Source organism: Argopecten irradians, chromosome 1 (genome assembly GCF_041381155.1).
Source record: "Argopecten irradians isolate NY chromosome 1, Ai_NY, whole genome shotgun sequence".
Taxonomy (NCBI): domain Eukaryota; kingdom Metazoa; phylum Mollusca; class Bivalvia; order Pectinida; family Pectinidae; genus Argopecten; species Argopecten irradians.
The window spans coordinates 70568435-70593434 of NC_091134.1; the positions used below are offsets into that span (position 1 = coordinate 70568435).

The 25000-nt window shown below is 40.2% G+C and overlaps 1 protein-coding gene across 10 annotated transcripts in view; it reads left to right on the forward strand.

Annotated features, from left to right (window-relative positions):
• Positions 1-25000, forward strand: part of LOC138307150 (arrestin domain-containing protein 2-like) — a 176392-nt gene that overhangs the window by 115820 nt on the left and 35572 nt on the right. For 9 of the 10 annotated variants that reach the window (XM_069247792.1, XM_069247787.1, XM_069247804.1 and 6 more), the window contains one exon: positions 4810-4943. In XM_069247792.1, coding sequence (XP_069103893.1) covers positions 4826-4943 — 118 coding nt within the window. In that variant the 5' untranslated portion in view covers positions 4810-4825. Of the gene's footprint in view, positions 1-4809; positions 4944-4999; positions 5066-25000 lie in introns of those variants that run through there. The other variant, XM_069247834.1, reaches the window with a different exon arrangement.

The window sequence follows — 25000 nt, forward strand, 5'->3', positions numbered from 1 at the left end:
GGTACATATCACTCCATGTCATACTGGTGTGGAGACCCTAACACATGTACATATACACACTTCAAGTCATACTGGTGTGGAGACCCTAACACATGTACATATCACTCCATGTTATACTGGTGTGGAGACCCTAACACATGTACATATCACTCCATGTCATACTGGTGTGGAGACCCTAACACATGTACAATGTACATATCACTCAATGTCATACTGGTGTGGAGACCCTAACACATGTACAATGTACATATCACTCAATGTCATACTGGTGTGGAGACCCTAACACATGTACAATGTACATATCACTCCATGTCATACTGGTGTGGAGACCCTAACACAGGTACATATCACTCCATGTCATACTGGTGTGGAGACCCTAACACAAGTACAAGGTAAATATCACTCCATGTCATACTGGTGTGGAGACCCTAACACTAACACATGTACATATCACTCCATGTCATACTGGGTGTGAGAGACCCTAACACATGTACATATCACTCCATGTCATACTGGTGTGGAGACCCTAACACATGTACATATCACTCCATGTCATACTGGTGTGGAGACCCTAACACATGTACATATCACTCCATGTCATACTGGTGTGGAGACCCTAACACATGTACATATCACTCCATGTCATACTGGTGTGGAGACCCTAACACATGTACATATCACTCCATGTCATACTGGTGTGGAGACCCTAACACATGTACATAGTCACTCCATGTCATACTGGTGTGGAGACCCTAACACATGTACATATCACATCCATGTCATACTGGTGTGGAGGACCCTACATGTAAACACATGTACATATCACTCCATGTCATACTGGTGTGTGGAGACCCTAACACATGTACATATCACTCCATGTCATACTGGTGTGGAGACCCTAACACATGTACATATCACTCCATGTCATACTGGTGTGGAGACCCTAACACATGTACATATCACTCCATGTCATACTGGTGTGGAGACCCTAACACAGGTACATATCACTCCATGTCATACTGGTGTGGAGACCCTAACCATGTACATTTCACATGTCACATGGAGATAACACACATATCACTCCATGTCATAACTGGTGTGGAGACCCTAACACATGTACATCAGGTACATATCATCCATGTCATACTGGTGTGGAGACCCTAACATGTTCATGTACATATCACTCACAATGTCATACTGGTGTGGAGACCCTAACACATGTACATATCACTCCATGTCATACTGGTGTGGAGACATGTATATATCACTCCATGTCATACTGGTGTGGTGACCATAACACATGTATCACTCGACTGTCATGCTGGTGTCATACTGGTACTGGTGTGGAGACCCTAACACATGTACATATCACTCCATGTCATACTGGTGTGGAGACCCTAACACATGTACATATCACTCCATGTCATACTGGTGTGGAGACCCTATCACAAGTACAAGGTACATATCACTCCATGTCATACTGGTGTGGAGACCCTAACACATGTACATATCACTCCATGTCATACTGGTGTGGAGACCCTAACACATGTACAAGGTACATATCACTCCATGTCATACTGGTGTGGAGACCCTAACACATGTACATATCACTCCATGTCATACTGGTGTGGAGACCCTAACACATGTACATATCACTCCATGTCATACTGGTGTGGAGACCCTAACACATGTACATATCACTCCATGTCATACTGGTGTGGAGACCCTAACACATGTACAACATATATCACTCCATGTCATACTGGTGTGGAGACCCTAACACATGTACATATCACTCCATGTCATACTGGTGTGGAGACCCTAACACATGTACATATCACTCCATGTCATACTGGTGTGGAGACCCTAACACATGTACATATCACTCCATGTATACTGGTGTGTGGAGACCCTAACACATGTAACATATCACTCCATGTCATACTGGTGTGGAGACCCTAACACATGTACATATCACTCCATGTCATAACTGGTGTGGAGACCCTAACACATGTACATATCACTCCTTGTCGTGTCATACACTGGTGTGGATGACCAGAAACACATGTACATATCACTCCATGTCATTACTGGTGTGGAGACCCTAACACATGTACATATCCACTCCATGTCATACTGGTGTGGAGTCACCATAACACATGTACATATCCACTCCTTGTCATACTGGTGTGTGAGGGCACCCTAACACATGTATACTTATCAACTCCGCATGGTCATACTGGTGTGGAGACTCCTAACACATGTACATATCACTACCGATGTCATAGCTGGTGTGGAGACCCTAACAACATGTACATATCACTCCATGTCATACTGGTGTGGAGACCCTAACACATGTACATATCACTCCATGTCATACTGGTGTGGGAACCCTAACACATGTACATATCACTCCATGTCCATACTGGTGTGGAGACTCCTAACACAATGTACATTTATCACTCCCATGTCATACTGGTGTGGAGACCCTAAAACTCTTCTCACATGTACACCCATCATGCACTCCCATGTACAATCTGGAGTTGGAGACCCTAACACATGTACATATCATCCATGTCATGGGGCTGACTGGTGTGGAGAACCCTAACACATGTACACTATCACACCTTACCCATGTCATACTGGTGTGGAGACCCTGAAACCAACATCATAGCACATGTACATATCACTCCAATGTCATACTGGTGTGGAGACCCCTAACACATGTACATATCACTCCATGTCGTACTGGTGTGGAGACCATCAACACATGTACATATCACTCCATGTCATAACACATGTAAATGGTGGTGGAGACCCTAACACATGTACATATCACATCCATGTCATACTGGTGTGGAGTTGGCCTAACCCTAAACACATGTACACGGTATCACTCCACACATTACAAGCACCTCCTGGTGTGAGGAGACCCTAACACATGTACATATCACTCCATGTCATACTGGTGTGGAGACCCTAACACATGTACATATCACTCCATGTCATACTGGTGTGGAGACCCTAACACATGTACATATCACTCCATGTCATACTGGTGTGGAGACCCTAACACATGTACATATCACTCCATGTCATACTGGTGTGGAGACCCTAACACATGTACATATCACTTTACGTTTGATTACTTTACTATCTGTCAGATTTTTTTTATGTTAATAAACTTTGATCATGATCTCGGTCAGTGTGCTGTATTCTATATTTAACTTTCTAATTTAGTTTCTCTTTCTGAACTCTGTTTATAGTAATTACTTGTAATTTGACTTTGAATCAGGGCTTTATGTTGTTAATTAATACTTCAGTTCAATTTAAATTTGGTAATTGTGTGAAAGTGTAATTTCATTGAAGATTGATATTTTCCAATGTCTATTGCAGGATTGAATAAAATAATCCATCCTTTTTTTCCCTCTTGGAACATCTAGGCCCAGAGATTCAAAGCTAACTTTTGTACTATGATTGCTATAAGTGGTAGTTGTATATTTGTTCCTTGATGGGTAGAGACTGATGACATGTGGAAAAAGTAGTTACTGTAGATTTGTGTCTACCCCTCTGTCTGTGCTTTTTGTAGATTTGTGTCTGTCTCTGTCTGTCTTTTGTAGATTTGTACCTGTCTGTCTGTCTGTCCTTTTTGTAGGTTTGTGTCCGTCCCTCTGTCTGTCCTTTTTGTAGGTTTGTATCTGTCTGTCTGTCCTTTTTGTAGGTTTGTGTCCATCCCTCTGTCTGTCCATTTTGTAGGTTTGTGTCTATCTATCTGTCTGTCCTTTTTGTAGGTTTGTGTCCGTCCGTCTGTCTGTCTGTCTGTCTGTCCTTTTTGTAGGTTTGTGTCTGTCTCTCTGTCCTTCTGTGTATAGGTAAGGTTTATCTGCTATACTTGTAAGGCATTTGAAATTCATACCTAATTGCTATATGACCAAATGGGTCCGCCTATAGTAATTTGTGTCACACACAAAAACCAGATCACCGTGACTTTGTTATAACAGTGAGAACAACGAGGCACTGAAACATCATGCTATATATATGGATCTACACTACATCATGCTATATATATGGATCTACACTACATCATGCTATATATATATGGATCTACACTACATCATGCTATATATATGGATCTACACTACATCATGCTATATATATGGATCTACACTACATCATGCTATATATATGGATCTACACTACATCATGCTATATATATGGATCTACACTACATCATGCTATATATATGGATCTACACTACATCATGCTATATATATGGATCTACACTACATCATGCTATATATATGGATCTACACTACATCATGCTATATATATGGATCTACACTACATCATGCTATATATATGGATCTACACTACATCATGCTATATATATGGATCTACACTACATCATGCTATATATATGGATCTACACTACATCATGCTATATATATGGATCTACACTACATCATGCTATATATATGGATCTACACTACATCATGCTATATATATGGATCTACACTACATCATGCTATATATATGGATCTACACTACATCATGCTATATATATGGATCTACACTACATCATGCTATATATATGGATCTACACTACATCATGCTATATATATGGATCTACACTACATCATGCTATATATATGGATCTACACTACATCATGCTATATATATATGGATCTACACTACATATGCTACATTTTAGTTTGTGGAATTGTCTTGTAATTTCAGATTTGGCTGAGTATAGTTACTGGTATGTACGTACTCAAATGTTCAGTAATGTGATCATTTGTGTTATTTCAGATCTGACTGATTAACTATGGAAAGGCTGGAAAAGTTTCAGATCATTTTCAACAACCCGACAGCCACCTATTTTGCTGGAGACACTGTGTATGGGTATGGATGGGTGGTAGTGAAAGACCCAGTATTCGTGGAAAGTAAGTACCATCTGATTAATGTGTATGGATGGGTGGTAGTGAAAGACCCAGTATTCGTGGAAAGTAGGTACCATCTGATTAATGTGTATGGATGGAAAGTCGTCACCCAGTATTCGTGGAAAGTAAGTACCATCTGATTAATGTGCATGGATGGGTGGTCATCACCCAGTATTCATGAAAAGTAAGTACCATCTGATGGAATTGATAACCTCATGCTCATTGATAACCTCATGCTCATTGATAACCTCATGTTCATTGATAACCTCATGCTCATTGATAACCTCATGCTCAGTAAAATAACAACAGCAACATAGTTATAAAGAACATGTTCAGTCAAAGTCCCACTCACTCAGCTATAAGCCCATACATGCTCAGGTATATAAGCCATATTACTTAATAATATGCTCATGCTCAGTCAATGTTTTACACTCATGTATTTATATAGGCCCATACTCGGGTATCATCCCATGCTCAGTAATAAACCTATCTTCAGTTAAAGGGATGAGCTCAGTAAGAAGCTAATGTTCACTTGTAAGTCTAGGCTTCATTTGAAGTGAATGCTTAGTAATGTGCTCATTACTGGTGATATGCTTTGTTGTGCTCAATACAAAGCCAAAGTTTAGTAATAACCCTGAGGTGTGTAAAAAGGCTTCTTCAAAGGGAGATAATTATAATACCATAAAGATAATGGTTTAAGTGGGCAGCATCTCTAATATCTGAGAGCCATCAGTAAGCTTATTACTGAGCATGGGTGTATTACTGAGCATGGGTGTATTACTGAGCATGGGCATATTACTGAGCATGGGTGTATTACTAAGCATGGGCATATTACTGAGCATGGGTGTATTACTGAGCAATGGCTTATTACTGAGCATGGGTGAATTACTGAGCATGGGTGTATTACTGAGCATGGGCTTATTACTGAGCATGGGTGTATTACTGAGCATGGGTGTATTACTGAGCATGGGCTTATTACTGAGCATGGGTGTATTACTGAGCATGGGTGTATTGCTGAGCATGGGTATTACTGAGCATGGGTGTATTACTGAACATGGGTGTGTTACTGAGCATGGGTGTATTACTGAGCATGGGTGTATTACTGAGCATGGGCTTATTACTGAGCATGGGTGTATTACTGAGCATGGGTGTATTACTGAGCATGGGCTTATTACTGAACATGGGTGTGTTACTGAGCATGGGTGTATTACTGAGCATGGATGTATTACTGAGCATGGGTATATAAGCATGGGCTTATTGCAGTATGCATTGTCTTCTCAGATTGCTGCAGACACATTAGATGCTATCAATATACACATCCAAATAGAGATCAGGTATTCGAAATGATAAATATTAGAATTGCCAACCAAAATATTCATTTTTTCTCACAAAACTTGAGTTGAATCTTGTGTCCCATTTCACACTGTCAGACTGTACATGTATATCCTTCAAGGTATAGAAGAGTTCCAAACGGTGATGGTTTTTATGGTGTGGTCATCATTTGTCGAATAGTTTATGTGGCATCTGAATGTCTTGTTTTGTTTACTGAGAAAACTGCTCATTGATGAGATGATGAAAACAGATAGAGTTGTGGTGTTTAGTCTCTAGTCGGAGTCAGACATGCCCTGATAAGACTGTCAGTCGGGCCCTTGAGTCAGGAGATCTGCTTTATCTTTATTTAACAGTTCTACTTATGATATGGATGTTCAACTACTACAGGAAAAAAGTAGATATAGTGATGAGAAATTCCTCAAAATGTGTTATTTAAAACATCTGTTAGTTAGAAAAGTACTTCTTAACCTATTTTATATTGGAAGTTGTTTCTTCACAGACTAATTTTGTAAGCTTTCATTAGGAACATCTCAAGTGTCATATTTAGTATTAATTTTTATCCTGAAAATAGAGAATACCTAGAGAATACCTTTTAGATTTTATCTTACAATTTTGTTTTTTGATTGTCTCAGAATTAGATTTTCCTTAATAATGGTATACCATAGGAATATCATTTTAGAGTATAATGATATCCATCAAAGGCTCAGCATGTACTGATTTCATGGACACCATACAGATATATCATCCTTGTAGTAATTGTCAGTGATGTTAAGGACACCATACAGATATTTCATCCTTGTAGTAATTGTCAGTGATGTTAAGAGGACATCATACAGATATATCATCCTTGTAGTAATTGTCAGTGATGTTAAGGACACCATACAGATATATCATCCTTGTAGTAATTGTCAGTGATGTTAGGGGCACCATACAGATATATCATCCTTGTAGTAATTGTCAGTGATGTTAGGGGCACCATACAGATATTTCATCCTTGTAGTAATTGTCAGTGATGTTAAGAGGACATCATACAGATATATCATCCTTGTAGTAATTGTCAGTGATGTTAAGAGGACATCATACAGATATATCATCCTTGTAGGAATTGTCAGTGATGTTAGGGGCACCATACAGATATATCATCCTTGTAGGAATTGTCAGTGATGTTAAGAGGACATCATACAGATATATCATCCTTGTAGGAATTGTCAGTGATGTTAAGAGGACATCATACAGATATATCATCCTTGTAGGAATTGTCAGTGATGTTAAGAGGACACCATACAGATATATCATCCTTGTAGTAATTGTCAGTGATGTTAGGGGCACCATACAGATATATCATCCTTGTAGTAATTGTCAGTGATGTTAAGAGGACACCATACAGATATTTCATCCTTGTAGTAATTGTCAGTGATGTTAGAGGACACCATACAGATATATCATCCTTGTAGTAATTGTCAGTGATGTTAAGAGGACATCATACAGATATATCATCCTTGTAGTAATTGTCAGTGATGTTAGGGGCACCATACAGATATATCATCCTTGTAGTAATTGTCAGTGATGTTAGGGGCACCATACAGATATTTCATCCTTGTAGTAATTGTCAGTGATGTTAAGAGGACATCATACAGATATATCATCCTTGTAGTAATTGTCAGTGATGTTAAGAGGACTTCATACAGATATATCATCCTTGTAGGAATTGTCAGTGATGTTAAGAGGACATCATACAGATATATCATCCTTGTAGTAATTGTCAGTGATGTTAGGGGCTTCATACAGATATATCATCCTTGTAGTAATTGTCAGTGATGTTAGGGGCACCATACAGATATATCATCCTTGTAGGAATTGTCAGTGATGTTAAGAGGACATCATACAGATATATCATCCTTGTAGGAATTGTCAGTGATGTTAAGAGGACATCATACAGATATATCATCCTTGTAGTAATTGTCAGTGATGTTAGGGGCACCATACAGATATATCATCCTTGTAGTAATTGTCAGTGATGTTAAGAGGACATCATACAGATATATCATCCTTGTAGGAATTGTCAGTGATGTTAAGAGGACATCATACAGATATATCATCCTTGTAGGAATTGTCAGTGATGTTAAGAGGACACCATACAGATATTTCATCCTTGTAGTAATTGTCAGTGATGTTAAGAGGACATCATACAGATATATCATCCTTGTAGTAATTGTCAGTGATGTTAAGAGGACATCATACAGATATATCATCCTTGTAGGAATTGTCAGTGATGTTAGGGGCACCATACAGATATATCATCCTTGTAGTAATTGTCAGTGATGTTAAGGGCACCATACAGATATATCATCCTTGTAGGAATTGTCAGTGATGTTAAGAGGACATCATACAGATATATCATCCTTGTAGTAATTGTCAGTGATGTTAGGGGCACCATACAGATATATCATCCTTGTAGTAATTGTCAGTGATGTTAAGAGGACATCATACAGATATATCATCCTTGTAGTAATTGTCAGTAATTGTCAGTGATGTTAAGGGGCATCATACAGATATATCATCCTTGTAGGAATTGTCAGTGATGTTAAGGACACCATACAGATATTTCATCCTTGTAGTAATTGTCAGTGATGTTAAGAGGACATCATACAGATATATCATCCTTGTAGTAATTGTCAGTGATGTTAGGGGCACCATACAGATATATCATCCTTGTAGTAATTGTCAGTGATGTTAAGAGGACATCATACAGATATATCATCCTTGTAGGAATTGTCAGTGATGTTAAGAGGACATCATACAGATATATCATCCTTGTAGTAATTGTCAGTGATGTTAAGAGGACATCATACAGATATATCATCCTTGTAGGAATTGTCAGTGATGTTAAGGGCACCATACAGATATATCATCCTTGTAGTAATTGTCAGTGATGTTAGGAGGACATCATACAGATATATCATCCTTGTAGGAATTGTCAGTGATGTTAAGAGGACATCATACAGATATATCATCCTTGTAGGAATTGTCAGTGATGTTAGGGGACATCATACAGATATATCATCCTTGTAGTAATTGTCAGTGATGTTAAGAGGACATCATACAGATATATCATCCTTGTAGTAATTGTCAGTGATGTTAAGAGGACATCATACAGATATATCATCCTTGTAGGAATTGTCAGTGATGTTAAGAGGACATCATACAGATATATCATCCTTGTAGGAATTGTCAGTGATGTTAAGAGGACATCATACAGATATATCATCCTTGTAGTAATTGTCAGTGATGTTAAGAGGACACCATACAGATATATCATCCTTGTAGTAATTGTCAGTGATGTTAAGAGGACATCATACAGATATATCATCCTTGTAGGAATTGTCAGTGATGTTAAGGACACCATACAGATATTTCATCCTTGTAGTAATTGTCAGTGATGTTAAGAGGACATCATACAGATATATCATCCTTGTAGTAATTGTCAGTGATGTTAGGGGCACCATACAGATATATCATCCTTGTAGTAATTGTCAGTGATGTTAAGGGACACCATACAGATATATCATCCTTGTAGTAATTGTCAGTGATGTTAAGAGGACATCATACAGATATATCATCCTTGTAGTAATTGTCAGTGATGTTAGGGGCACCATACAGATATATCATCCTTGTAGTAATTGTCAGTGATGTTAAGAGGACACCATACAGATATATCATCCTTGTAGTAATTGTCAGTGATGTTAAGAGGACATCATACAGATATATCATCCTTGTAGTAATTGTCAGTGATGTTAAGAGGACACCATACAGATATTTCATCCTTGTAGTAATTGTCAGTGATGTTAAGAGGACATCATACAGATATATCATCCTTGTAGTAATTGTCAGTGATGTTAGGGGCACCATACAGATATATCATCCTTGTAGTAATTGTCAGTGATGTTAAGAGGACATCATACAGATATATCATCCTTGTAGTAATTGTCAGTGATGTTAAGAGGACATCATACAGATATATCATCCTTGTAGTAATTGTCAGTGATGTTAGGGGCACCATACAGATATATCATCCTTGTAGTAATTGTCAGTGATGTTAAGAGGACATCATACAGATATATCATCCTTGTAGGAATTGTCAGTGATGTTAAGAGGACATCATACAGATATATCATCCTTGTAGTAATTGTCAGTGATGTTAAGAGGACATCATACAGATATATCATCCTTGTAGTAATTGTCAGTGATGTTAGGGGCACCATACAGATATATCATCCTTGTAGTAATTGTCAGTGATGTTAAGAGGACATCATACAGATATATCATCCTTGTAGGAATTGTCAGTGATGTTAAGAGGACATCATACAGATATATCATCCTTGTAGGAATTGTCAGTGATGTTAAGGACACCATACAGATATATCATCCTTGTAGTAATTGTCAGTGATGTTAGGGGCACCATACAGATATATCATCCTTGTAGTAATTGTCAGTGATGTTAAGAGGACATCATACAGATATATCATCCTTGTAGTAATTGTCAGTGATGTTAAGAGGACATCATACAGATATATCATCCTTGTAGGAATTGTCAGTGATGTTAAGAGGACATCATACAGATATATCATCCTTGTAGGAATTGTCAGTGATGTTAAAGGACACCATACAGATATATCATCCTTGTAGTAATTGTCAGTGATGTTAAGAGGACATCATACAGATATATCATCCTTGTAGGAATTGTCAGTGATGTTAAGGACACCATACAGATATTTCATCCTTGTAGTAATTGTCAGTGATGTTAAGAGGACATCATACAGATATATCATCCTTGTAGGAATTGTCAGTGATGTTAAGAGGACATCATACAGATATATCATCCTTGTAGTAATTGTCAGTGATGTTAAGAGGACACCATACAGATATATCATCCTTGTAGTAATTGTCAGTGATGTTAAGGGGACACCATACAGATATATCATCCTTGTAGTAATTGTCAGTGATGTTAAGAGGACATCATACAGATATATCATCCTTGTAGTAATTGTCAGTGATGTTAGGGGCACCATACAGATATATCATCCTTGTAGTAATTGTCAGTGATGTTAAGAGGACATCATACAGATATATCATCCTTGTAGTAATTGTCAGTGATGTTAGGGGCACCATACAGATATATCATCCTTGTAGTAATTGTCAGTGATGTTAAGAGGACATCATACAGATATATCATCCTTGTAGTAATTGTCAGTGATGTTAAGGACACCATACAGATATATCATCCTTGTAGTAATTGTCAGTGATGTTAAGAGGACATCATACAGATATATCATCCTTGTAGGAATTGTCAGTGATGTTAAGAGGACATCATACAGATATATCATCCTTGTAGTAATTGTCAGTGATGTTAGGGGCACCATACAGATATATCATCCTTGTAGTAATTGTCAGTGATGTTAAGAGGACATCATACAGATATATCATCCTTGTAGGAATTGTCAGTGATGTTAAGAGGACATCATACAGATATATCATCCTTGTAGTAATTGTCAGTGATGTTAGGGGCACCATACAGATATATCATCCTTGTAGTAATTGTCAGTGATGTTAAGAGGACATCATACAGATATATCATCCTTGTAGGAATTGTCAGTGATGTTAAGGACACCATACAGATATTTCATCCTTGTAGTAATTGTCAGTGATGTTAAGAGGACATCATACAGATATATCATCCTTGTAGTAATTGTCAGTGATGTTAGGGGCACCATACAGATACAGATATATCATCCTTGTAGTAATTGTCAGTGATGTTAAGAGGACATCATACAGATATATCATCCTTGTAGTAATTGTCAGTGATGTTAGGGGCACCATACAGATATATCATCCTTGTAGTAATTGTCAGTGATGTTAAGAGGACATCATACAGATATATCATCCTTGTAGTAATTGTCAGTGATGTTAGGGGCACCATACAGATATATCATCCTTGTAGTAATTGTCAGTGATGTTAGGGGCTTCATACAGATATATCATCCTTGTAGTAATTGTCAGTGATGTTAGGGGCACCATACAGATATATCATCCTTGTAGTAATTGTCAGTGATGTTAGGGGCACCATACAGATATATCATCCTTGTAGTAATTGTCAGTGATGTTAAGAGGACATCATACAGATATATCATCCTTGTAGTAATTGTCAGTGATGTTAGGGGCACCATACAGATATATCATCCTTGTAGTAATTGTCAGTGATGTTAAGAGGACATCATACAGATATATCATCCTTGTAGGAATTGTCAGTGATGTTAGGGGCACCATACAGATATATCATCCTTGTAGGAATTGTCAGTGATGTTAGGGGCACCATACAGATATATCATCCTTGTAGTAATTGTCAGTGATGTTAGGGGGACATCATACAGATATATCATCCTTGTAGGAATTGTCAGTGATGTTAAGAGGACATCATACAGATATATCATCCTTGTAGTAATTGTCAGTGATGTTAAGGGGACATCATACAGATATATCATCCTTGTAGGAATTGTCAGTGATGTTAAGAGGACATCATACAGATATATCATCCTTGTAGTAATTGTCAGTGATGTTAAGGGGACATCATACAGATATATCATCCTTGTAGTAATTGTCAGTGATGTTAGGGGCACCATACAGATATATCATCCTTGTAGTAATTGTCAGTGATGTTAGGGGCACCATACAGATATATCATCCTTGTAGTAATTGTCAGTGATGTTAGGGGCACCATACAGATATATCATCCTTGTAGTAATTGTCAGTGATGTTAGGGGCACCATACAGATATATCATCCTTGTAGTAATTGTCAGTGATGTTAGGGGCACCATACAGATATATCATCCTTGTAGGAATTGTCAGTGATGTTAAGAGGACATCATACAGATATATCATCCTTGTAGTAATTGTCAGTGATGTTAAGGGGACATCATACAGATATATCATCCTTGTAGGAATTGTCAGTGATGTTAAGAGGACATCATACAGATATATCATCCTTGTAGTAATTGTCAGTGATGTTAAGAGGACATCATACAGATATATCATCCTTGTAGGAATTGTCAGTGATGTTAGGGGCACCATACAGATATATCATCCTTGTAGTAATTGTCAGTGATGTTAGGGGCACCATACAGATATATCATCCTTGTAGTAATTGTCAGTGATGTTAGGGGCACCATACAGATATATCATCCTTGTAGTAATTGTCAGTGATGTTAGGGGCACCATAAAGATATATCATCCTTGTAGTAATTGTCAGTGATGTTAGGGGCACCATACAGATGTTTCAAAGGACATGCATAAGTATTGATAATGGAAAGCAGCTAAAACTGATTCTTGAAACTTGAACACAAAATTGACAAGGAGTGGAAAATATTTGAAAAGGGATAATCATGATAGTTGATCAAGTGCAAGCTGTTGATAGTTTGGAAAAGTACCCCCACCCTACTATATCATTAGTACGCCACTAAATCTGATAACATTCTCAGTTGTCATACTGCAGCTGGGCTATTGTTAAAAAAATCAAACACATTTTATGACTTTTAAGAGGAAAGTTTGCTGTATACAATGTATGCTACATTTGTATACCAGGTTATCACATTGCACACATACACCCCAGGAGAATTTCAGAATTTAAAGAATTTTGCGGAAGTAAACATAAATAAAATTTTCTTCGTAAGGTTGTGATATGAACACATGAGGTCTATATAAAAAAACTGGCCAAAAACATGGTTTTTCTCGTTCGCAGCTGATTTTTATTGGAGAAAACTAGGGAAAAAATAAAAAATAATAAAGCTAACAAAACAGAGAGGTATGATATAGTTACAGAGCTATATAGACTTAATGGGCACTGGTAGAACTACTCCTAGACTAGTGATTTTTAGCTCACCTGGCCCGAAGGGCTGGTGAGCTTATGTCATGGCGCAGCGTCCGTCGTCCATCGTCCGTCCTTCCGTGGTCCGTCTGTCCGTCAACATTTCCATTAAATCGGTACTAGTCATAGAGTTCTACCTGGATTGTAACCAAATTTGGACAGAAACATCCTTGGGGGTAGGGGAATAGAGTTTATATAAATTTTGGCTCTGAGCCCCCGGGGGCAGGAGGGACAGGGCCCAAAAGGGGAAATAGAGGTAAATCCTTTAAATTGCTACTAGTCATAGAGTTCTGCATGGATTGTAACCAAATTTGGCCACAAACATCCTTGGGGAAAAGGGAACAGAACTTGTATAAATTTTAACTCTGACCCCCCAGGGCAGGAGGGGCGGTGCCCAATAGGGGAATTACAGGTAAATCCTGTAAATCACTACTTATCCTAGAGTTCTGTATGGAATGTGACCAAATTTGGCCACAAACATCCATGGGGAAAGGGGAACAGAACATGTATAAATATGGCTCTGACCCCAGTGAGGGCAGGAGGGGCGGGGCCCAATAGGGGAAATAGAGTTTAAACCTTTAAATCACTACTAGTCATACAGTTCTGCATGGAATGTAACCAAATTTGGCCACAAACATCCTTGGGGGAAGGGGAATAGGGTTTGTATAAATTTTGACTCTGACCCCCCCGAAGGCAGGAGGGGCAGGGACTGATAGGGGAAATAAAACTAATATTTAAATTCCTTTAGAAAAGAAACAATGATCCTGTATTCAAAACATAACTTGACATTACAAACCAGGTGAGTGATACAGGCCCTCTAGACCTCTTGTTTCCTCCAGTTGTTGCCCATAGTTGTTTCCATCCTGTTATAAATGATTCTACTGAGATCTAAACATTAGATATATGGTGTTTCAGTTTTGTCAACTAAAGTTATGAACTTATTCCTTGAGAGTTTAAATTGTTGAATGGAGATAAAGTAACAAGGTTCTGTGGATGTTTGAAGTCATTTGGAGATGATTTGTGTTCAGACCTTTGTTGTATTGTGGAAATGTTAGGGACAATTTGGTGGGTCTTTTAACCTCTGTGATATAATGAATGACTATCATCTGTAGTTACTGAGTAGTTAAAGTGTCCGACATTCAAACTTTTGGCCTTTACCTTTGGGCCATAGTGACTAAGTGGTTAAGGTGTCCACATTCTACCTTTAGGCCTTTACCTTTGGGCCATAGTGACTAAGTGGTTAAGATGTCCGACATTCTACCTTTAGGCCTTTACCTTTGGGTCACAGTGACTAAGTGGTTAAGGTGTCCAAATTCTACCTTTAGGCCTTTACCTTTGGGTCACAGTGACTAAGTGGTTAAGGTGTCCACATTCTACCTTTAGGCCTTTACCTTTGGGTCACAGTGGCTAAGTGGTTAAGGTGTCCACATTCTACCTTTAGGCCTTTACCTTTGGGTCACAGTGACTAAGTGGTTAAGGTGTCCGACATTCAACCTTTAGGCCTTTACCTTTGAGTCACAGTGACTAAGTGGTTAAGGTGTCCACATTCTACCTTAAAGCCTTTACCTTTGGGTCACAGTGACTAAGTGGTTAAGGTGTCCGACATTCAACCTTTAGGCCTTTACCTTTGGGTCACAGTGACTAAGTGGTTAAGGTGTCCACATTCTACCTTAAAGCCTTTACCTTTGGGTCACAGTGACTAAGTGGTTAAGGTGTCCGACATTCAACCTTTAGGCCTTTACCTTTGGGTCACAGTGACTAAGTGGTTAAGGTGTCCACATTCTACCTTTAGGCCTTTACCTTTGGGTCACAGTGACTAAGTGGTTAAGGTGTCCACATTCTACCTTTAGGCCTTTACCTTTGGGTCACAGTGACTAAGTGGTTAAGGTGTCCACATTCTACCTTTAGGCCTTGTCCACATTCTACCTTTAGGCCTTTACCTTTGGGTCACAGTGACTAAGTGGTTAAGGTGTCCGACATTCAACCTTTAGGCCTTTACCTTTGGGTCACAGTGACTAAGTGGTTAAGGTGTCCGACATTCTACCTTATCTACCTTAAAGCCTTTACCTTTGGGTCACAGTGACTAAGTGGTTAAGGTGTCCGACATTCAACCTTTAGGCCTTTACCTTTGGGTCACAGTGACTAAGTGGTTAAGGTGTCCGACATTCTACCTTATCTACCTTAAAGCCTTTACCTTTGGGTCACAGTGACTAAGTGGTTAAGGTGTCCGACATTCAACCTTTAGGCCTTTACCTTTGGGTCACAGTGACTAAGTGGTTAAGGTGTCCGACATTCTACCTTTAGGCCTTTACCTTTGGGTCACAGTGACTAAGTGGTTAAGGTGTCCACATTCTACCTTTAGGCCTTTACCTTTGGGTCACAGTGACTAAGTGGTTAAGGTGTCCGACATTCAACCTTTAGGCCTTTACCTTTGGGTCACAGTGACTAAGTGGTTAAGGTGTCCACATTCTACCTTAATGCCTTTACCTTTGGGTCACAGTGACTAAGTGGTTAAGGTGTCCACATTCAACCTTTAGGCCTTTACCTTTGGGTCACAGTGACTTAGTGGTTAAGGTGTCCACATTCTACCTTTAGGCCTTTACCTTTGGGTCACAGTGACTAAGTGGTTAAGGTGTCCACATTCTACCTTTAGGCCTTTACCTTTGGGTCACAGTGACTAAGTGGTTAAGGTGTCCACATTCTACCTTTAGGCCTTGTCCACATTCTACCTTTAGGCCTTTACCTTTGGGTCACAGTGACTAAGTGGTTAAGGTGTCCGACATTCAACCTTTAGGCCTTTACCTTTGGGTCACAGTGACTAAGTGGTTAAGGTGTCCACATTCTACCTTAAAGCCTTTACCTTTGGGTCACAGTGACTAAGTGGTTAAGGTGTCCGACATTCAACCTTTAGGCCTTTACCTTTGGGTCACAGTGACTAAGTGGTTAAGGTGTCCACATTCTACCTTAAAGCCTTTACCTTTGGGTCACAGTGACTAAGTGGTTAAGGTGTCCGACATTCAACCTTTAGGCCTTTACCTTTGGGTCACAGTGACTAAGTGGTTAAGGTGTCCACATTCTACCTTAAAGCCTTTACCTTTGGGTCACAGTGACTAAGTGGTTAAGGTGTCCACATTCTACCTTTAGGCCTTTACCTTTGGGTCACAATGACTAAGTGGTTAAGGTGTCCACATTCTACCTTTAGGCCATTACCTTTGGGTCACAGTGACTTAGTGGTTAAGATGTCCGACATTCTACCTTTAGACCTTTACCTTTGGGTCACAGTGACTTAGTGGTTAAGGTGTCCACATTCTACCTTTAGGCCTTTACCTTTGGGTCACAATGACTTAGTGGTTAAGGTGTCCACATTCTACCTTTAGGCCTTTACCTTTGGGTCACAGTGACTAAGTGGTTAAGGTGTCCACATTCTACCTTTAGGCCTTTACCTTTGGGTCACAGTGACTTAGTGGTTAAGGTGTCCACATTCTACCTTTAGGCCTTTACCTTTGGGTCACAGTGACTAAGTGGTTAAGGTGTCCACATTCTACCTTTAGGCCTTTACCTTTGGGTCACAGTGACTAAGTGGTTAAGGTGTCCACATTCTACCTTTAGGCCTTTACCTTTGGGTCACAGTGACTTAGTAGTTAAGATGTCCGACATTCTACCTTTAGACCTTTACCTTTGGGTCACAGTGACTTAGTGGTTAAGGTGTCCACATTCTACCTTTAGGCCTTTACCTTTGGGTCACAGTGACTAAGTGGTTAAGGTGTCCGACATTCAACCTTTAGGCCTTTACCTTTGGGTCACAGTGACTTAGTGGTTAAGGTGTCCACATTCTACCTTTAGGCCTTTACCTTTGGGTCACAGTGACTAAGTGGTTAAGGTGTCCACATTCTACCTTTAGGCCTTTACCTTTGGGTCACAGTGACTAAGTGGTTAAGGTGTCCGACATTCAACCTTTAGGCCTTTACCTTTGGGTCACAGTGACTTAGTAGTTAAGGTGTCCACATTCTACCTTTAGGCCTTTACCTTTGGGTCACAGTGACTTAGTAGTTAAGATGTCCGACATTCTACCTTTAGACCTTTACCTTTGGGTCACAGTGACTAAGTGGTTAAGGTGTCCAACATTCTGCATTTAGACCTTTACCTTTGGGTCACAATGACTAAGTGGTTAAGGTGTCCACATTCTACCTTTAGGCCATTACCTTTGGGTCACAGTGACTTAGTAGTTAAGATGTCCGACATTCTACCTTTAGACCTTTACCTTTGGGTCACAGTGACTTAGTGGTTAAGGTGTCCACATTCTACCTTTAGACCTTTACCTTTGGGTCACAGTGACTAAGTGGTTAAGGTGTCCAACATTCTGCATTTAGACCTTTACCTTTGGGTCACAATGACTAAGTGGTTAAGGTGTCCACATTCTACCTTTAGGCCATTACCTTTGGGTCACAGTGACTAAGTAGTTAAGATGTCCGACATTCTACCTTTAGGCCATTACCTTTGGGTCACAGTGACTTAGTAGTTAAGATGTCCGACATTCTACCTTTAGACCTTTACCTTTGGGTCACAGTGACTTAGTGGTTAAGGTGTCCACATTCTACCTTTAGGCCTTTACCTTTGGGTCACAGTGACTAAGTGGTTAAGGTGTCCAACATTCTGCATTTAGACCTCAACCTCTGGGTAATAGTGACTAAGTTGTTAAGGTGTCGAACATTCAATCACTAGTCTTCAACTTTTAGGCCATAGTGGCTGAGTGGTTTATAGATAGTGTTAAGAATGAGCTCTATATCACAATCAGCATTGGTGATGAAACATTGGAACATAAATAACTCATCTACCCATAAAAGTGTCGGTAGTAACCTTTACACAAAAATTCTTTTTCAAACCTGACGTCACTGCTCATCACAAATCATTTCTATCAGGTTTGTGGATCAGGAAACAATAAGGATGCTGACGTAAGAAAAAATGGGGGAGAAAAAGGGGTGATGGCGGGTGTTGATTGTTAATACTAAGGAATATTGAGGAATTCGATGGTTAAAGGTGAGCGGGGGAATTGGCTGTAAATATGTATAATATTTCTAAAAACTAAAGAGGAGAGGTTAAAAGGAAAATAGAGAAGGGCAAAGTAAAGATAAGAGTGAGGAGTGTGTGGATGATGGATTACTGAGCTGACTGGTGTAAGGGTTGAGCTGTTACAGAGATACAGATCACAAGAACAATGTTATAATTAACCACCTTTACACATGTCTGCTAATTCTGATTCCCTCTCACTGCTGCCAACTGACTGTTCAAACTAGGTCTCTCCAAGTGTAGCTAAGATATAGAAGGTCCCTTAGATAAATACACAAACCTGTAGCTGATGAATGGCATTTCGGGTCATTTTCTTTTATTGAACCTTCAAAACATCTATACTTTATATCTTTCTTATTTATGAATTGAAATTATCTGACATTACTAATAAAAAATTTGAACAAAGATGAAAAAGTTATGAACAAAGATTAGCTAATGGATTAAAGGCTAGAAGAGATATGTTTAGGGTTGGCAACTATTGTATGTAGGTTACCATAAGAAAGAACTAAATCTACAGGCACACAAATCCAAACTTGTGGTGTATTTCACATATTTGTAGCTAAAGCTTCCTATGATACAAAAGTACAATGTGGTTATAGCAATGGAACATCAGGTAATAACATGCTGTTGACTATGTTCTCACTTTTCAGTATTTGCATATCATAGAGTAATCTGCCCTTGAGGAATACCTTCTGGACGGGTAGAAAACTCAGCAATAAACTGGAAATAATGGAATAAACATGATATCGATACATACAGTATTGACAAATAAGTTGTTTACAAACTAAACATGGTGTTGACAAATGAGGAGATGACGAACTGCCCAGGTGTACTTGCATTAGGCCAGTAAAGACATCAGTCTTCAGTAGCCATGGTTAAATGTGTCTTTCTGAGACCGTCTTCCATCTTCCCTGAGTTAAATTTATCAGCTTACACCAGCTATGAATTAAAGCTTATTATATACAACAAAATTGTAGACGGCATCGATTAGAAGGACTTCAATTTGGGTGTGTTAAAATTTGACTGCTATTTTACTGAGACAGAAATTGCTTTCTTGCTCGTTCATTCCATTAGCTTAACTTCAAAGCATACTGTATTTGATTAGGGTACATAAGATATGAAAGTATTCATATATAAGTGTGTATATATATATATATAGTTATATATATTAGTAACACAGATCATAATATAAATATTCTTATATCATATTAAATTGCAACTAAAGTAAATTGGAAGAGAGTTGTTTCCCTTCTATTTTTTTTTACCATAAGGAGTTGTCTCCCCTGTTATGATTTTTTCTTGTATAAAAGAATACGGTTGTAGTCACGTTAAGAAAGTTGGTTGTGTGGATATTTATTGTGATTGTTTATAATATAAGGATGTTGGATGTATGGTTGTAATAAAGAGAGAGAGATATAATTTTGTTTTAAAATAATATTATAAAATATGAAAATTGTGTGAAAGTCCTTCTACGAAAGGAATATAGATTGTATAAAATGTGCTGTTGAATAAAACATTTTTTTGTAAAAAAAAAAAAAAAAAAAAGGAAGCCATTTCTCTGCTCAGAATGGTTAATGTAGAGGCAAGAAAACTGTAAACCAAAAAACTCATTTTGCATTTTTTCCGTCATTTCAACCTTTCAATTTGAAAATTTTCGGAGAACCTTTCGTGTTGCGATTCCCCATAGGAAGGTCGACGTTCTCCGCATGAACAATCAAAAGGAACTCAGTTATCATCTGTCAGTTAGGAAACATTTCAAAGTTCTTTCTATAGGAGATAATAGCCCACTAGACATCATGTTCCAGCCTCTCTCTCAGTAAAATGTTGATCCTGTGGGTTTCATTTGAAGCGGTATTGTAGAGTGAAAGACTGTGAGATACAGTTTAAAAAGTCCACATATTATTGATAACAAATTAAAAAAAACATCTGATAATGGAATTTAAAGTCTACTCTACCAGATACCATCAAATAATTGTAGAACAATTTTACCCATGTTTATATATGCATAGATATATCAATATTTTCAATATCTTTAATTGTTATGCAAATATTTGTATATGAAGATTAGAATAAAGATAGTAATGTTATGGGAGCCTGCTGATATGATCTGCCTGATATGCCTGTGTATCGTAGAGAGCAAAGTCTCACACAACTTCCCAGTGTTATGATTGATCCATAGCCCTGTAGGCCCTGCTCTTATATCTCTTTGCCGTTGTCAAAAAAACTTTTTGGAATATTGATTTTTTTGCCTGGATGAATTTGTATCTATTGAGATAGAACGTTTTGGGAAAGCATAGTGATAACTCGTCCTAATTACTTTTCTGAGTGCACGTCTCACATGCAATGTTCTCACAGCAAAGGAAGCAGTCTAAAGTTGATCACAACTGACATTTCAAAGCTGAAATCATCAGCAAGCTGTGGAAGTGATTCTTATATAAAAAGTTATATATTGGAATTTTTAAAGCTTTTATATTTTTAGCTCACTTGGCCCGAAGGGCCGGTGAGCTTATGTCATGGCTGGCGTGGCGTCCGTCGTCCGTCCATCTGTCCGTCAACATTTCCTTTAAATCGCTACTAGTCATAGAGTTCTGCATGGAATGTAACCAAATTTGGCCACAAACATCCTTGGGGGAAGGGGAACAGAACTTGTATGAATTTTGGCTCTGACCCCCCCGGGGGCAGGAGGGAGGGGCCCAATAGGGGAAATAGAGGTAAATCCTTTAAATCACTAGTAGTCATAGAGTTCTGAATGGAATGTAACCAAACTTGGCCACAAACATCCTTTGGGGAAAGGGAACAGAACTTGTATGAATTTTGGCTCTGACCCCCCCGGGGGCAGGAGGGGCGGGGCCCAATAGGGGAAATAGAGGTAACTCCTTGAAATCGCTAGTAGTCATAGAGTTCTACATGAATTGTAACCAAATTTGGCTACAAACATCCTTGGGGGAAGGGGAACAGAACTTGTATAAATTTTGGCTCTGACCCCCTGGGGGCAGGAGGGGTGGGGTCCAATAGGGGAAATAGAGGTAAATCCTTTAAATCGCTACTAGTCATAGAGTTCTGCATGGAATGTAACCAAATTTGGCCACAAACATCCTTTTTGGAAGGGGAACAGAACTTGTATAGATTTTGGCTCTGGCCCCCCGGGGGCAGAACGGGTGGGGCCCAATAGGGGAAATAGAGGTAAATCCTATAAATCGCTACTTGTCCTAGAGTTTTGCTTGGATTATGACCAAATTTGGCCATAAACATCCTTGGGGGAAGGGGAACAGAACTTGTATAAATTTTGGTTCTGACCCCCTGGGGGCAGGAGGGGTGGGGCCCAATAGAGGATTTAGAGGTTAATATTAAAATTCCTTCAGAAAAGAAACAATGAACTTGTATTCAGAACATTACTTGGCATTACAAACCAGGTGAGCGATACAGGCCCTCTGGGCCTCTTGTTTGTATATCATATCAAATTCATTTCCTTCTATTCTTTTGAAATAATCCTGGTATTAAACATAATATATAGCTTTATATATAAAGTGTTTCCTATGTCTACCCCATTCTGTTATGTCTCATCCCATGATTCCCATCCCCATTTAATCCCATCCCATCCCTGTCCCATCATCTACCCGTCCCCACCCCCATCCCAACTGTCTTGTCCTTGTCCCATCCCTATCCCATCCCTTTCCCATCATCTACCCGTCCCCACCCCCATCCCAACGGTCCTGTCCTTGTCCCGTCCTTGTACTACTGTCACACCCCATCCCATCTTAGTCCCATCACCGTTCTATTCCCACCTTGTTCCATTCTCTACCCGTCCCATCTCAGTCCCATCCCCATCCTATTCCCACCTTGTTCCATTCCCTACCCGTCCCATCTCAGTCCCATCCCCATCCTATTCCCACCTTGTTCCATTCCCTACCCGTCCCATCTCAGTCCCATCCCCATCCTATTCCCACCTTGTTCCATTCCCTACCCGTCCCATCTCAGTCCCATCCCCGTCCTATTCCCACCTTGTTCCATTCCCTACCCGTCCCATCTTAGTCCCATCCCCATCCTATTCCCACCTTGTTCCATTCCCTACCCGTCCCATCTCAGTCCCATCCCCATCCTATTCCCACCTTGTTCCATTCCCTACCCGTCCCATCTCAGTCCCATCCCCATCCTATTCCCACCTTGTTCCATTCCCTACCCGTCCCATCTCAGTCCCATCCCCATCCTATTCCCACCTTGTTCCATTCCCTACCCGTCCCATCTCAGTCCCATCCCCATCCTATTCCCACCTTGTTCCATTCCCTACCCGTCCCATCTCAGTCCCATCCCCATCCTATTCCCACCTTGTTCCATTCCCTACCCGTCCCATCTCAGTCCCATTCCCATCCTATTCCCACCTTGTTCCATTCCCTACCCGTCCCATCTCAGTCCCATCCCCATCCTATTCCCACCTTGTTCCATTCCCTACCCGTCCCATCTCAGTCCCATCCCCATCCTATTCCCACCTTGTTCCATTCCCTACCCGTCCCATCTCAGTCCCATCCCCGTCCTATTTCCACCTTGTTCCATTCCCTACCCGTCCCATCTCAGTCCCATCCCCGTCCTATTCCCACCTTGTTCCATTCCCTACCCGTCCCATCTCAGTCCCATCCCCGTCCTATTTCCCACCTTGTTCCATTCCCTACCCGTCCCATCTCAGTCCCATCCCCGTCCTATTCCCACCTTGTTCCATTCCCTACCCGTCCCATCTCAGTCCCATCCCCGTCCTATTCCCACCTTGTTCCATTCCCAGCCCGTCCCATCTCAGTCCCATCCCCGTCCTATTTCCACCTTGTTCCATTCCCTACCCGTCCCATCTCAGTCCCATCCCCATCCTATTCCCACCTTGTTCCATTCCCTACCCGTCCCATCTCAGTCCCATCCCCGTCCTATTTCCACCTTGTTCCATTCCCTACCCGTCCCATCTCAGTCCCATCCCCATCCTATTCCCACCTTGTTCCATTCCCTACCCGTCCCATCTCAGTCCCATCCCCGTCCTATTCCCACCTTGTTCCATTCCCTACCCATCCCATCTCAGTCCCATCCCCGTCCTATTCCCACCTTGTTCCATTCCCTACCCGTCCCATCTCAGTCCCATCCCCGTCCTATTTCCACCTTGTTCCATTCCCTACCCGTCCCATCTCAGTCCCATCCCCGTCCTATTCCCACCTTGTTCCATTCCCTACCCGTCCCATCTCAGTCCCATCCCCGTCCTATTCCCACCTTGTTCCATTCCCAGCCCGTCCCATCTCAGTCCCATCCCCGTCCTATTTCCACCTTGTTCCATTCCCTACCCGTCCCATCTCAGTCCCATCCCCATCCTATTCCCACCTTGTTCCATTCCCTACCCGTCCCATCTCAGTCCCATCCCCGTCCTATTTCCACCTTGTTCCATTCCCTACCCGTCCCATCTCAGTCCCATCCCCATCCTATTCCCACCTTGTTCCATTCCCTACCCATCCCATCTCAGTCCCATCCCCATCCTATTCCACCTTGTTCCATTCCCTACCCGTCCCATCTCAGTCCCATCCCCGTCCTATTCCCACCTTGTTCCATTCCCACCCGTCCCATCTCAGTCCCATCCCCGTCCTATTCCCACCTTGTTCCATTCCCAGCCCGTCCCATCCCTCCTATCCCCGTTCTTCCTCCTCCCACTCATCCCATCCCCGTCCTATTCCCACCTTGTTCCATTCCCTACCCGTCCCATCTCAGTCCCATCCC